The sequence below is a fragment of the Vigna unguiculata genome, chromosome 6 (assembly GCF_037176805.1).
Source record: "Vigna unguiculata cultivar grain cowpea cultivar isolate G323 ecotype 2 chromosome 6, ASM3717680v1, whole genome shotgun sequence".
Taxonomy (NCBI): Eukaryota; Viridiplantae; Streptophyta; class Magnoliopsida; order Fabales; family Fabaceae; genus Vigna; species Vigna unguiculata.
The window spans coordinates 45,575,807-45,589,536 of NC_140797.1; the positions used below are offsets into that span (position 1 = coordinate 45,575,807).

Below are 13,730 nucleotides of genomic sequence, written 5' to 3' on the forward strand. Positions count from 1 at the left end.
TTGAAATAAATTATAATTGTTTACATTTTAGATTAGAATACCAAATAAAATTTAATGAGAACCAAAACATTTATTAAATTTGCAAACATTAATGAAACCTAGTTGATAAATTTTAAAAATATTTTTTTAAAAATATAAAAGGAAAAAATATTTTTTAAAAAATATAAAAGGAAAAAAATATTTAAATTAAAATATATTTTAAATGTTTGTTTACTTCAATTTTTTAAATTATAATGAATCTATTTTTTATACACTAATAAAAGTTATAATACATCACTTGATTAAAATGACGCAAAGAACAAATAATAAATATAATAATAAAATTTTAATATAGATTTTGTATCTTTTGAACCACAATATATGTTGGGTGGTGGTAAAAGAATATTCATGGCAATTACATTAAATTTTTATATTGTAGTAAATAAAAATTATTTATACAATTATAGTGAAAAAATTAAAGTATGATTATAATGAGTTAGAAAATAAAAAATAATTAGATAAAATTTATCGAAATAGTATTCTACATGATGAAAATAAAAAAAATAAAAAAATAAAAAAATTAACAAATGTGTGTCTTATAAACAATTTGGAGACTATTGGAAGGAATCACACAAAGGAAAATAAATATATAATTAAAATTATGATAAGATGAAAAATATCTTAGAGATTTAAAAAAACTTTTCAAATATCAACATATATATACTCAATGGTTGATAAAAAAAATGACGCAAAGAACAAATAGTAAACATAATAAAATTTTATCATAGATATTGTATCTTTTAAACTCCAATATATGTTGGATGGTGATAAAAATATATTCATGGCAATTACATTAAATTTTTATATTGTAGTAAATAAAAATTATTTATACAATTACATTGAAAATATTAAAGTATGATTGTAATGAGTTAGAAAATAAAAAATAACTATATAAAATTTATTAAAATAGTATTCTATATGATGAAAATAAACAAAAATAAAAATATTAAAAAATTAACAAATGTGTGTCTTACAAATAATTTGGAGACTATTGGAAGGAATTGCACAAAGAAAAACAAATGTATAATTAATGGTATGATAAGACGAAAAACACCTTAGAGATCTAAGGAAACTTTTCAAATATCAACATATACACTCAATGGTTGAGAAATAACAAAAAAAATTTTAGCGAAATGAAAGAGTTATTCAAATGAAACAAAAAATAATAATAATAAGTAATTTTTTGTATATTACCTTGTAAATGAAATGTTTATGCTATTAAACACTTAAATTGAGAGTATTAAACATTCTCAGGTGAAAGGAAAATATACAATAAATAAAAATATTAAAAAATAATAGAAATATTCAAATGTTAGACATAAAATTTTTTTAATTGACATACATCATTTTAACATAATTACATAAAAGTTATGATAAGATAAAAAAATATATTGGAAATGCGAATGAGTTTCATGACAAACAAAATATTTAGAAAAAATAAAAAATAGAAAGAATATATATATATATATATATAAATATATATATATATATATATATATATATATATATATATATATAAATATATAGGGTTACTTAATTAATTGTGAATATTTTAATAATTTAAATGATGATGGAGATATGGCGGGGACGGGTATTATGGCGGGGATATATTCATCCCCATCCCCATACCCAATTGAAAAAATCGGAGATTCTCCATACCCGTACCCATACCCAGTCAATGCGGGGATTCCTCGTCAAAACGGGAACAAGTTCGGACAATACCCACGGATACGGGTTTATTTACCATCTCTACTTAAAAGAGAACTTTGGCATGACTCCAATGTTAAAAAGTTTGTCCATTTGTTTGCAAAGAAACTCTAATGGAGGAATTTTAATATTAAAAGGCTGTTTGGAGGAAAATAGTGGAAAACTACCATAAGGGAGGTATGATGATTAACAAAAGGTGGTGTAAACAACATTTTCCTTATTCTGGGCCCGATGAGAAATGGGGCCAGAGCGAACCAAGCATGAAAGTCCATACCCAAACAAGCAGAATTGCAGCAGACAGAAGCACGGAATTAACTGAACAGCGTGGTCATGAAGAACATCAGTTCCGACAATATGCAATGGTGCAAAATTCGTATCTGATGCCGAGGAAAAATCGACCCAGAGGGCACTAATTTTTTATTTTAGTTTATTGGGTAAGTATTGGCCGCAGTATTATTTAACCGTGCAATCAGCCCAAGTGTGCTCCCTTCTACCATGAGTTTGTTTCCTGCATGTTCTTATTGTGCTGTTTCTGTTTTGATCAATTTTCCGTTGCTATAACAGTAGTTTCTTGAGCTTGTCAAAGTTATTTATTTTGAAATAAGTAAGAGTTGGTTTATATTGCCTATCAAGTGTTCGAAGGAATGCATAAATGAAACTGAAAAGCGAGGAAGTTTTATCTTTAAATAGTTTGGTTGTCAGAATGCAGACAAGGTAAATTCTTCGGCGTAACCATAACAAGAAAGTATTCTGAAGTGTGGTAATTTCACTGGTTTAAAATTGAAGTGGAAATAAACTCTTCTCTGACTGGTTAAAACATTTTTACACTCTAACCAAATCTTCATATATGTCAGTCAGGTTTGTTAACTTTTACTATAGTTTTATGAGGCTGTTTTTAATTGGTTTACAGTGTAAAAAGTTTTACACAGTATAGCTTTTGTATTCTAAATTTATTGATTTTTATGCGCATACTTCGGTAGCGGAGTGAGTGAGTTCTTAATTTTGAGCATAATGGGTAGATACATGTTATATTGATAATTACACTCTGTAACAGCATAGTGGTGTTGAACAGAAAAACAAATTAAAGATTCTGCCTAAAAGGTTACGAAATATGAAGAAATTTGTTCCTTAAATTTGCTACCAATTCGTGTACGTGGGAAGGAGTGTAAACAGGGTTCTTTGCTGTTATTAAAAAGTTTAGCAGCAAAGGATGAGTTTAGGGATGGGAGTCGTTAAACTGAAGAGATACTGATAAATGATATGCCATAGGTTTTACAGTAGATTTTGTTCAATCAAAAGGAATGATGGTGATTATTGAATTGCAGGAAGTGCAGTTTCGATAACTCTAGAGTGTACTTATCCCTTCGACTCTGTGATAACACATCTCCAAATTTGAAAAGCACGATGCCCATGACATGTTTAAGCTCAATTATTTCTCCTCTGCCCCTGTCACAAATATGTCAGGTAATGCTGTTCTTTTGACCAAGAAAAAAGCTGTTTTTTTTTTTGTAATTGCTTATTCTTCTCTTCTGACCCAGGCTAAGATGGATAAAACAAGAGCCCTTCTATGGGGGAATAAATTATCAACAATTCCAATAACCGTCTCACTGAAGGTAAACAAAAGCTCAATAAAAGAGCATAGTAATTGCATTTCTTGTATTTGGCTTTGAAGTATTGAAATATTCTGCTTTTGATTATAGAGAAGTTGTATCCACTGCGTGATTAAGAGATCCAAAGTTAGCCCAGAAGGTGGTGGTCCCATGGAGAAGAAGTAGGTTTTTTATTCTATTTTCATTATTTTTCAATGAACTCTTGTTTATGTGAATTATTTGTTTTACCTGGAATGCAGAAAAGGGAAGAAGACAACTGGAAAGAAAGAGCACCACTTGTGGAAAAGTAGAGATTCAGCTCAGTCTGGCCAAAAGGCCCTCACTCTTGTTAGAATTGTATGTCACCCATTGATATCCTTTTAGTCAGAATTTTGGATTTGGGGTATTACTGGATTCTTCCACATTCACCAGCACTGCCATAACCTGATATTTTATCACCTAGTGTATTCAAAATTGAACTTAGTCTGTCAGTTAGGGGTTGGTTTGGATTTGTAAGATTCATTTATTTTGTTTGTGTCTTCAAGTGTACTTACATCTTTCTTATAAAAAGCAGCCTGTTATGATCGGTTAATAGATTGAGCACATTGATTTCTCTCTAACACAGTGATTTATCTCCTTTCTCTTATTTTTCTTCTGTCTTCTGGAGTTTCGTTGAGCTTTTCCACAATTCTTCTACCGATTCTTCATTTCTTACTAGTTATTGGATCATGGAGGTGCGGTGCGGATGAATGTGGAGAAATCGGTAATACAGGGTAGGAAATGAACTATTTATTAAATACTGTTAATTGACTAAGGAAGTACTAAGAAAATAATTTCATTTAATGAACAGCGGGAGGGCTCTTTTAATGTTATAGTATCACGTTGATTTTTATTTTTTACATGATTGAACTTGAAATGATAGGTTTCTAAACTCCCTAATGAGAAAGAAGCTGTTTATGGGGCATTAGACAAATGGACAGCTTGGGAAACAGAGTTTCCAGTGATTGCAGCAGCTAAGGCTTTAAAAATCTTAAGGAAAAGGGGTCAGTGGGTTCGTGTAATTCAGGTAAGAATACAACTACTTTAAATAGCTCCTGTTCTCTATCAAACCAAGCGCTTTGAGTGCCTTTATTGATTTTTAAAGAATATTTGACAGCAAATATTCTGTTTGTTTGATGATTGAAAATGTGTTTTCATAACAAGCCCTAGAGCTGATATCGCTTCGTGCAAAGTTCTCTGGGATTCAAAATTTTCATAGCTCAAGAAATGATTGATGGATGGTGGTTTATTGTTGAAACTTTTGATAAATGAATTTGCTTGTTAACTAATACTGAAATTGCTCATTTGTTTTTATAGTTTTGGATCTGGTTTTAGGTACTGAATAAATGAAAGTGGTCATTATCTCAAATTTTTTCCCCTCATCTGTCGAAGTAAAAGTATGTATTTGTAGTTACAAGGGGCCATGATATATTTTATGGATTCCATATATCCATACGCTTTTATATTTTTCTCTTTTCTTAATTGTGTTTCATCCATCAATATTGACATAGTTTGATCCTTTTTTGGGAATGTCATCAAGTTTATTTAGTTGGTAAAAATATGCAAAACTTTTAACTGCATTTATCTAACATCTCAGGATTGGCAAAGTTTCAGACATATTTGGATGATTTAAATGAAGTTGTGCTCTGTGAATGAGACCCTTTTTCCTTCTAGACCTGATGACCTCATGTTTCGTTACTTAGGAGGAACGGTAAAGAATCTTACTGATTATTACTCCTCGGTAAATCACAGGTAGCAAAGTGGATGCTAAGCAAAGGACAAGGAACAACGATGGGAACGTTTGATACCCTTCTTCTGGCATTTGATATGGACCAGAGGGTAGATGAGGCAGAATCATTGTGGAATATGATCATACATACCCACTTGCGCTCTGTCTCTAAAAGACTGTTTTCAAGGATGATATCGATATATGATCATCATGATATGCCGGATAAGATCATAGAGGTATCCTTCTTTGAACCATTATTCTCATTTGACCTCGCATTATTATTTTTTTTTGCAATTTTAACTAGACTCGTGTAAGTTCAGGTATTTGCAGACATGGAGGAGTTGCGGGTAAAACCTGACGAAGATACGGTCAGGAGAGTGGCAAGAGCTTTTAGAGAACTAGGCGAAGAAGAGAAGCAGAAATTGGTTATAAAACGATATGGGATTAAATGGAAGTACCTTCACTTCAATCGCGAACGGGTGAGAGTTAGAACAGAAGCATATGATGATAATGAATCAACCAATTGAAATGGGTAAATCAATTATGCCAACGAGGACACTACTTGTTGCGTTCTACTGCAGCTGCATCAGTGGCTCATCAATCTGCTGCATTGCTGTGCATCCAGGTCCAACATAGCCACGGATCAACCAGAAGTTGTACTACATTGAGGGATCGGGGCTCTGCACCCTAAATTGAAAAACGACAATGTTGTAATGTATAGACACTTAGTTAGCTTAGGCATGTATTCAGAGCAAAACTTGTTAATATATAAGACTTGATGTCTACAATCGGAACTAATTTCTTAGTTCTGCATATACTAATTCCTGTTTAAGTATATTCTTGACACTGGATCAACCTAATGAATCTGACAATTTGAATCAAATTAATTGAAGTGTTTTTCTTTGTCACTTCACAATAGGGTCGAACATGTACCTAACCGATTATATCTGTTCTCTATTGATATTCGGTTCTTACCCTTTAAAACCAAACCACTGATTACTGATTGGATTCCTTAACTTGGATTTTTGTTTTACGTTTAGGTAACCAGAGCCACACTAACGGCGTCCGTAGTCCTTTTCAAATTATATTTTTTAGGAGTAATAAATATATTTTAAAGCGATTGAAAGATCCTCATAACATGGGCCCCTGTTGAGGAGTGCTTTAAAGCAAGGCTCCACCATGATGTCAACTAGCTAGGAAGATTTGACCAAAAAAGTACATAGACTCAGAATATATATGCACAGTATTTTTTTTTTTGAGAGGATTCAATAGAAAAAGAAGCGGCATAAAAACAATGATTTCATTAGTGTTGAATTGTTATCAATCCTCAAATAACATTCTTAAGCTTATCGTGCTATCACCACCACTCTAATATTCTGTATCTTATCTGTTGCTGTTCCCCCAAGATTCTCCAACTGTTTTAGACCTTTGGCCTTTGGAAAAATGTCAAAGGAAAAAACACTTCAATAAAGTAATGAAAATAAGAAGACACAATATTATTCTATATAAAAGACACTGCCAGTGGGCTTCTTACAACGACATGTTCTCGAGTCCATGCATACCAACCAAAGTAGTACTTATCTGGGCCATGGTTGGTTGGTATCTGACTCGAGTTTGCTGTCACTGTGATGATGAAGTTCATTTTCTGCCCAACATGATTAAATGTAAGAGTATCTGGAGTGGCTGTGATGGAGAATTCCTTTGATGACGAGGCACTAAACTTGTAAATACTCTTGCTCCCACCAACATTGGTGACTGTCCTCTTAATAGTCCTAGAGTAATTGAGTCCATGGATTTGTATGGATGGATAGTTGAGTTCAAAGGGTTCAAGAAACGACTTTGGACAGTTAAAGGTAATGTTGAGGTTTTTAGCCACTCCAAGTTTACAAGTGTAAAGAAGGTAGTCCGTGTAGGAGGCATCATAAACTAGACCAGGATCTGCTGCTCCTTTGGGGTTGAAGTGCCCAGATCCCATTGCAAAAGGTGTTGCAAGATTTCCAGCTTCATCAATCAATGGATGACCAGTGTTGTCCGTTGGCATGGCTGCATCAGTAAAATTGGGAATGCTATTGTTATAGACTTTTATTTTCATGATGAAGTTAGACTTGGTATAGAACTAAACACATCAATAAATTTTTAATTAAATATGAATCATCTAAGGGAATGGTAGCCAATTAAGAGGGGTGGATCATGAGCATGTCGAAGTTACCTGTAGTGATGAGAGCAGATCTTATAGCAGCAGTGGTCCAAGTAGGGTGTATGGCTTTGAGAAGAACAGCTGCAGCAGCAACATGAGGGCATGACATTGAAGTTCCAGAGAAGATGTTGTACTTAACCACTCGTTTGTCGTTAAATGTCATTCGTGTGGGGCCATCTTCCGCGGTCCATGCTGCTAATATGTCTACTCCTGGGGCTGTAATATCAGGCTGAAAGAAAACAATGATTCAAAAATTTTCATGTTACTTTTGATATATCAGTTGCATGATGACACGACACAAGGTTTCAAATGTAATGTTTGGTGATGATACCTTGAGAATATTAGGGTCAATTATATTTGGACCCCTGCTAGAGAAAGAGGCCATGTAGGGTGCTGGTGTGGTTTTCAACACTGTTGTTCCTGGCAGAATTTGTGCCATTGGATTTGGGGTAGAATGGACATAGTCAATGAGTTTTAAGACATTATCATAGGACAGTCCAGTGGCTGGAATAAAATGAGGATCAGAGGGTACATCATTTCCATTTAGTTTATTGTTCCCAAGGATGAGACCAATTCCCCCAACCCTTTGAACTTCTAAGCCTTTTTTTAACCTTCCACCTTGTCCTCTGAGGCAGATAACTATCTTCCCCCTTGTCCTGTTAGGTTCAAGGGTATTGTCCAAGCAATACCTGCACAATCAAACAAACCTTTTCAATTTTATATCAGTCACAGAATCATAATCTATTAGGAAAAAGAAAGTGCTGAAAATCTACCCAGAATTATTACTAGGCAGGCCTGGAAGTTCAACATCTTTAGCTAGAACCAATGGGTAAGAGTTGTTTCCCATGTTAACTGGGGTAATCGATCGACCCTGATATTAACATAGAAAAAAAAGAAGTGTGTAATTCAACGAATCGAAAGTTCATCATCTAGCCCCATATACACTAACATTTTTGTGACATTGTATTTTACCAGAATTGAACAAGATAGATCAATAGGATTTCAATTTTCACTATCGGAATCTTCTTAACTAATCTTATGTAACTAAAAATTTATCGTCTTGTTTTATTTTAATCATAATATATTATTTAAAATATAAAATGGTTACTATTTAATTACATATCTATGAATGTTTAAATGAAGTAAAATTTTGTGTACAATATTATACTGACAATTTTACTTAATTTAATTTTTAGGTTTATAAAATATACGAGTTCTATATTATTTTATTATATTTGAAAATTTTAATTTTATATATATAAACAAACAAATGTTGCATGTCAGGTATGTATTTTTTTTAAGATGTGCTCGAGAGTTGAGTTCTTTATGAAAAGAAATAGTAAGGTATTGTTTTGTAGAATAAAACCTAATGATTTAATGTTTGATATTTACTTATGATAATCATATTTTAATTACTAAATTTTAGCAACTTTTTTTATAACATGAATGTCATCTTCCAAGTGTTTATTTGTTTTTCATCAATCATGCATGTTGCAGGCTCCTTTAATAAGCACTTCAAAATCACTATCAGATGTAAGAGCAACTATAAATATGCATACCTCAGACTCATTTTTTCTTCACATAGAAATGCAACCAAACACACAGTTTCATAAACTTAACGTCTTACCTCAATGAGTGTGCCATTGGCGAGCTTAACAGGAGAAAGAAAGGAGCGATCGACAGTGCTGGCACCAACAGTGATGATCCATGGTGCAGGGTTTGACAAAGTTTGAGGTGAAGGGCCAGCGTTACCTGCACTGCACACTACAACAATGTTGTTCCTCACAGCATGCAATGCACCCCTAGCAATCGCATCCTCCTCATAAGAAAGGGGTTCACTGAACCCAATGGAAATGCTCAGAACATCAACGCCATCACCAATGGCATCATCTATAGCTTTCAGCATGTCAATGTTTGTGCATACGTTCCCCTCGTCTTTCGACTTTCCCTTAATGGGCCAACATGCTTTGTATATGGCAAGACGGGCCAAAGGGGCCCCACCTAGGGCAGTGCCCTTCGCAAACCCTCCTAGGGCTGAGGCATTCGCCACTGCACGCCCTGCAACTATTGAAGCCGTGTGTGTTCCATGACCATCTTTGTCACGTGCTGATCTGTAGTCCTCTTTTTCGTTTAGAGGGCCAAATGCACTCTCGTAACCGCGCAAGTAGTAACGAGTTCCTATAATCTTCCTGCACAAAATATGCAAACTTCATGTTTATTATGGATTCATAAAAAATCAGATGTTATGGTCCATGTCCTTCTATTTCTTCCTAAGGAAATGTTTTGGTTTCAAATTTCCACCATCTCACTCGTGTTAACAACAGTCAAAACGGATAACTCGGTCCGACTCGACTTAACTTATCACGGGCTAATTACTTAGTGAGCCAAATCAATCTGGCTCATTAATTAGCGAGTCAAAAAGATTTCAACCCGACCCGGTCCATCGCACATTGGGGTTGAATGGGTTGGTTCACGAACTCACTTAATTAAAAAAAATATAATTTTTATTTTTATTTTTTTGAGTCAAAACTAAATTATAATTTTAATTAAAATTTAAATAAATTTTAATACAATAAAAATATAAACCAAAATTACAAAAATACAAATTATCTATGTGTTGGCTAAAAAAACAACCTAATATAATAACCCAAATACAAAGCCCAACTTAACAAAAGATATGTGTGTGATCTTTTATTTGCAGGTTGGTGAGCCAACTCGGCTCACTACGGATTCAACCCGGATGAGCCGGATTCTAGATGAGTCGAATAAAAAATCAATCTGTATTGAAATTTATAAAAAAATTTCAATCCAATCCAAATCCATAATGAATCAAATTAGTTTGCAGATTTTAACCCATTTTGGTAGCTCTAGGTTACCTTTTTTGTGATTTTTTGTAATATTCGTTTCTTAAGTGTTTAAAATGTAACTCTGTGAGATTAATTGTAGTGGTTAGACTGTCATTGTCAGTTTTAGAAGTAATTATATCATTCACGTGATTTTTCTATATATATTTCCTAAACTGATGAAATTAGCATAATATACTAATAATGGACAATATATATCAAATAAATTTTAAGAAGCTATAATGAACTTTTTGTATCTCATTGATTATCTAAATGAAATTTATATAATTTGTCTCTGAAATGTGACACTGTATGTAAGTAATGTGTTGAAAAAAAAAAGTTTTGTAGAAATGATTATACGATTTTATTGTATAAAATATCTCATTCAAAAACCCCATGGTAATGGACTCAGATTGAGAAACATCACGAGCAACACCAAAGAAAGAAAGACATGTCAGAAGTGCATAATTTTGCTGAGTGTATCATCCCAATACATACAGATGAAAATGTTGTCCCCTAGTTTACATGTCACTCTTTTTCTCTCTCGTTCACATGTTTGGGTCTTTTGGCATGCACTGATCATTTCAGTGTATACCTCTTCAATAATTCAATCATCTTCTTCTACACTATGGGAGTGGTGTGCATAGTCACACACCACAGGTCAAGGGAAAAGACATTGACCCAACAAACAAAGAAAACAAAAGAAAGACACAGATATACATGTAGAGAAACTCACGAGATGCAAAATAAAAACAAGCCAAAAACAATTAAGTCAAAAGGACAAAAAAGCTACAAATCATATCTATCTACACTCACAACCTCAATAGATATTCTATTTAGAATTTAACCCCACCTACCGCCAAAGTAGTATTTCAAAATACTTTCTCTATCATTTTGTTTTTTCAGAAAATTAACGAAATACAAATATGTATACGAAACGAAAAAGACCACACAGAGAAAACCATGTTACATGTCAGTTATATGCTTCTGAATTAATCTGATAAATCTACTCCAAGAATAATAGTTATTATATAATTCTTTGCATCTCCAATTTCCTAGGAATAGTTTTATAATGTTTTACTTTCAGTTAAATGTTTCCCTTTATTTTATATAAAAGTATAATATCTCACAGTATATATTATCCCTTTAATATATATTAATCTTCCTTCCCATGCACACTTTCTTTTCGTTATCTTTTAAATAGATGTATATGAATATTCACACACCTTGACAATGACATGATTATAATTTATGCAACAGATAGTGAATTGAACTTTTACTTTAGTAATATTTAAGCCATTCCTCAGTGTTCAGTTCAAGATTAAATAAATGAAGAAAGAAACCACTAATGCTGACTAACTCATAAAGAAAACCATTCAAAGGTTCCAAAGTTCACTGAAGAACTTTCATATGAAAAGACAATTGTCATGTCATTTTATAATACATGTAACTATAGTGAAAAAGCTACACTGAATAGCTTGTTCAGAAATCACAAAGACTCTATTTTAGAAACTGTCATCTCTAAAGCTTTCAAGATAAAATCAAACTAAGTATATTTATTTCCAAACTATGTATAAACACATATATCATCCTAATTTAACAAAAAAATTTAGAAGTTCATAGGTGGTATAAAGAAAAGCAATGTCACCTATTACATCGAGATGAATCGAAAGCAGTTCCATTTTGGCATTCTCCTTTCCATTTCGTCGGAACAGGCTCCATTCCTTCATCACTGAAGCTCAGTGAGTCTGGCCACACACCTGCAAGTAGAACCACAGTGCAGACACGCACATACTAATTAACACATTGCTCACTGGTTTGGTTTGATGCTACTGATTAGTTATATAATTACATAACACATTATTTAGATAAATAGAGTAAAATGAGAACAGCCACACCGATAATTACAGTAATGCTATATTACCTTCATAAAGAAAGGAAAGAAAATTATGAAATCAGATATATTCGAAATATAATGATAAGAGACAGAAAGAAAAGAAACATTGTGGAAAAATGTTGTAAATAACAATCTTTTATTTAATTATTTTCAAGATTAAAGCATAGACATATAAGGAAGATAAAATTTACCACTATCAATCATTCCTACTATGATATCTTTCCCATATTGTGCTCTGCTTAGCAAGTCTCCATTTTTCTGATCTGAGTTTTCTTTCCATGGATTCAAAGGCGTATCCAATCCCACGAATTCCCATGATCTGGTGGTGTGCAAAGAGTAGATCTTTGGCTGGTTCTTATGCACAAAAACCACTCCCTCCATTTCTGTCCATGTTTTCTTTCCAAGGTTAGACATACAGATAAATAAAAAGAGGTTCAAAGAGGAACAAAAAACTTAAAACCAAAACTGTTGAAGAATTATTTAGCTTTACCTGAGAGCTCATTGGCTTCTTTTGGGGTAAGCAATGCTGCAAAACCATTGATACTGTGTTTGTAACTATAAAGAAGGGAAGCTCGTGCTTCCTCCTCAGTTTCTTTAACAGAAAGCAAAAAAGCGTGATGGGTATTCTCAACTTCATCTGTTTTATCACTATGAATGCTGTGATCTCGGAACAACTCAACTACATAAACCTGTGTGAACACGAGAAAGATTGTTTCACATTAGAGTATAATCCACATGGAAAACCAGAAGACAGAGAGTAAAAGAAAAAAGAGTGAGAAGGATATAGTAGATGAAAAATGAAAGACCTGCTTCCTGTTGCTGCATGAGGCCAAGGGAAGGAGAAGGTGGAGAAAAAGTAAGAAGTAAGTTGCTGAATTAGTTCTCTTAATTGCCATTTGTCCACAAATGCAGAATGATTATGATAATGAGATATTTATATCAGAGGTTCCAGGAAATCTCTCAGTGCTCTTATCTGTAGAATCTGGACCTAAGTGTAAGCTTCATTATTAAACGACAAGATTTTAAAGGTATGATATTTTCATAGGTCTTTCCATATAAGACATAACTCTCGTGATGAGTGATATACATTAGATATATGGATAATGTGACTACTGTAGACCTAAATTAGCTTCTGTTGAAGATTCCCATATTAGCAAGATTTGGACGGATTTCATACATTTATAAGGATTTAATAGACTTACATGTAGTTTAGAAAAAGGAAGTATAAATAATACTGTGTATCTTTGTTTTTTTAGGAAATACGTATTTGTTTATTATCTGTTTTGTAAAACTAAGTGAATAAAACCATATATAATGTAAAAAAAAAATGTAGAATGAATAAGAGAGAAACATAAATACATACAAGAAATAAAAACATATATTTAAAGAGTCTGCTTGTTAGCCTTTGTTTCTATAAGAAAATTATCCTAACATATAATCTTTTACTTTATTTTTCTTTCTAGTAGAGTATAATTTCTTTTAAGTAGTTTAATTTTAACGAGTTTCTTGTAATTTTTCAATTAGGAAATAAAAAACATAATTTTTTATTATACAAAAAAGTTTAGTAAAGAGGTTCATCCCATATGTTAAGAATAGATTTTCCTATTTGCTTTCATAAAACAATATTTTCAACAACATTGATTCTAGGCCCTCGTTTTATTTGAAAAATATTAATTTTTGTTATGTAGTT

General features: G+C 32.6%; 2 protein-coding genes across 4 annotated transcripts; one reads left to right on the top strand and one right to left on the bottom strand.

Annotated features, from left to right (window-relative positions):
• The first annotated feature begins 1,975 nt into the window (after positions 1–1,975).
• LOC114186742 (Pentatricopeptide repeat (PPR) superfamily protein) lies at positions 1,976–5,938 on the top strand. 3 transcript variants are annotated; one of them, XM_028074734.2, is made up of 8 exons: positions 1,976–2,180; positions 3,072–3,210; positions 3,285–3,359; positions 3,447–3,517; positions 3,596–3,692; positions 4,258–4,401; positions 5,127–5,339; positions 5,424–5,938. In XM_028074734.2, the coding sequence occupies exons 2-8, from the start codon at positions 3,151–3,153 to the stop codon at positions 5,628–5,630; spliced, it is 867 nt and encodes a 288-aa protein (XP_027930535.1). In that variant the 5' UTR covers positions 1,976–2,180; positions 3,072–3,150; the 3' UTR covers positions 5,631–5,938. The 3 variants fall into 3 exon arrangements, with proteins under 3 accessions (XP_027930535.1, XP_085530878.1, XP_085530879.1); XM_085674752.1 differs by having other exon boundaries at positions 2,001–2,152; XM_085674753.1 differs by lacking the exon at positions 1,976–2,180 and adding an exon at positions 2,214–2,460.
• Positions 5,939–6,389: 451 nt separating this feature from the next.
• LOC114187248 (subtilase family protein) lies at positions 6,390–13,004 on the bottom strand. Its single transcript, XM_028075440.2, has 9 exons — positions 12,847–13,004; positions 12,531–12,729; positions 12,232–12,423; positions 11,792–11,903; positions 8,928–9,489; positions 8,074–8,171; positions 7,632–7,989; positions 7,313–7,529; positions 6,390–7,146 (listed from the first exon to the last, which is right to left on the bottom strand). Exons 1-9 carry the CDS (start codon positions 12,934–12,936, stop codon positions 6,605–6,607), a joined length of 2,370 nt encoding a protein of 789 aa, XP_027931241.1. The 5' UTR covers positions 12,937–13,004; the 3' UTR covers positions 6,390–6,604.
• Between the last annotated feature and the right edge of the window lie 726 nt (positions 13,005–13,730).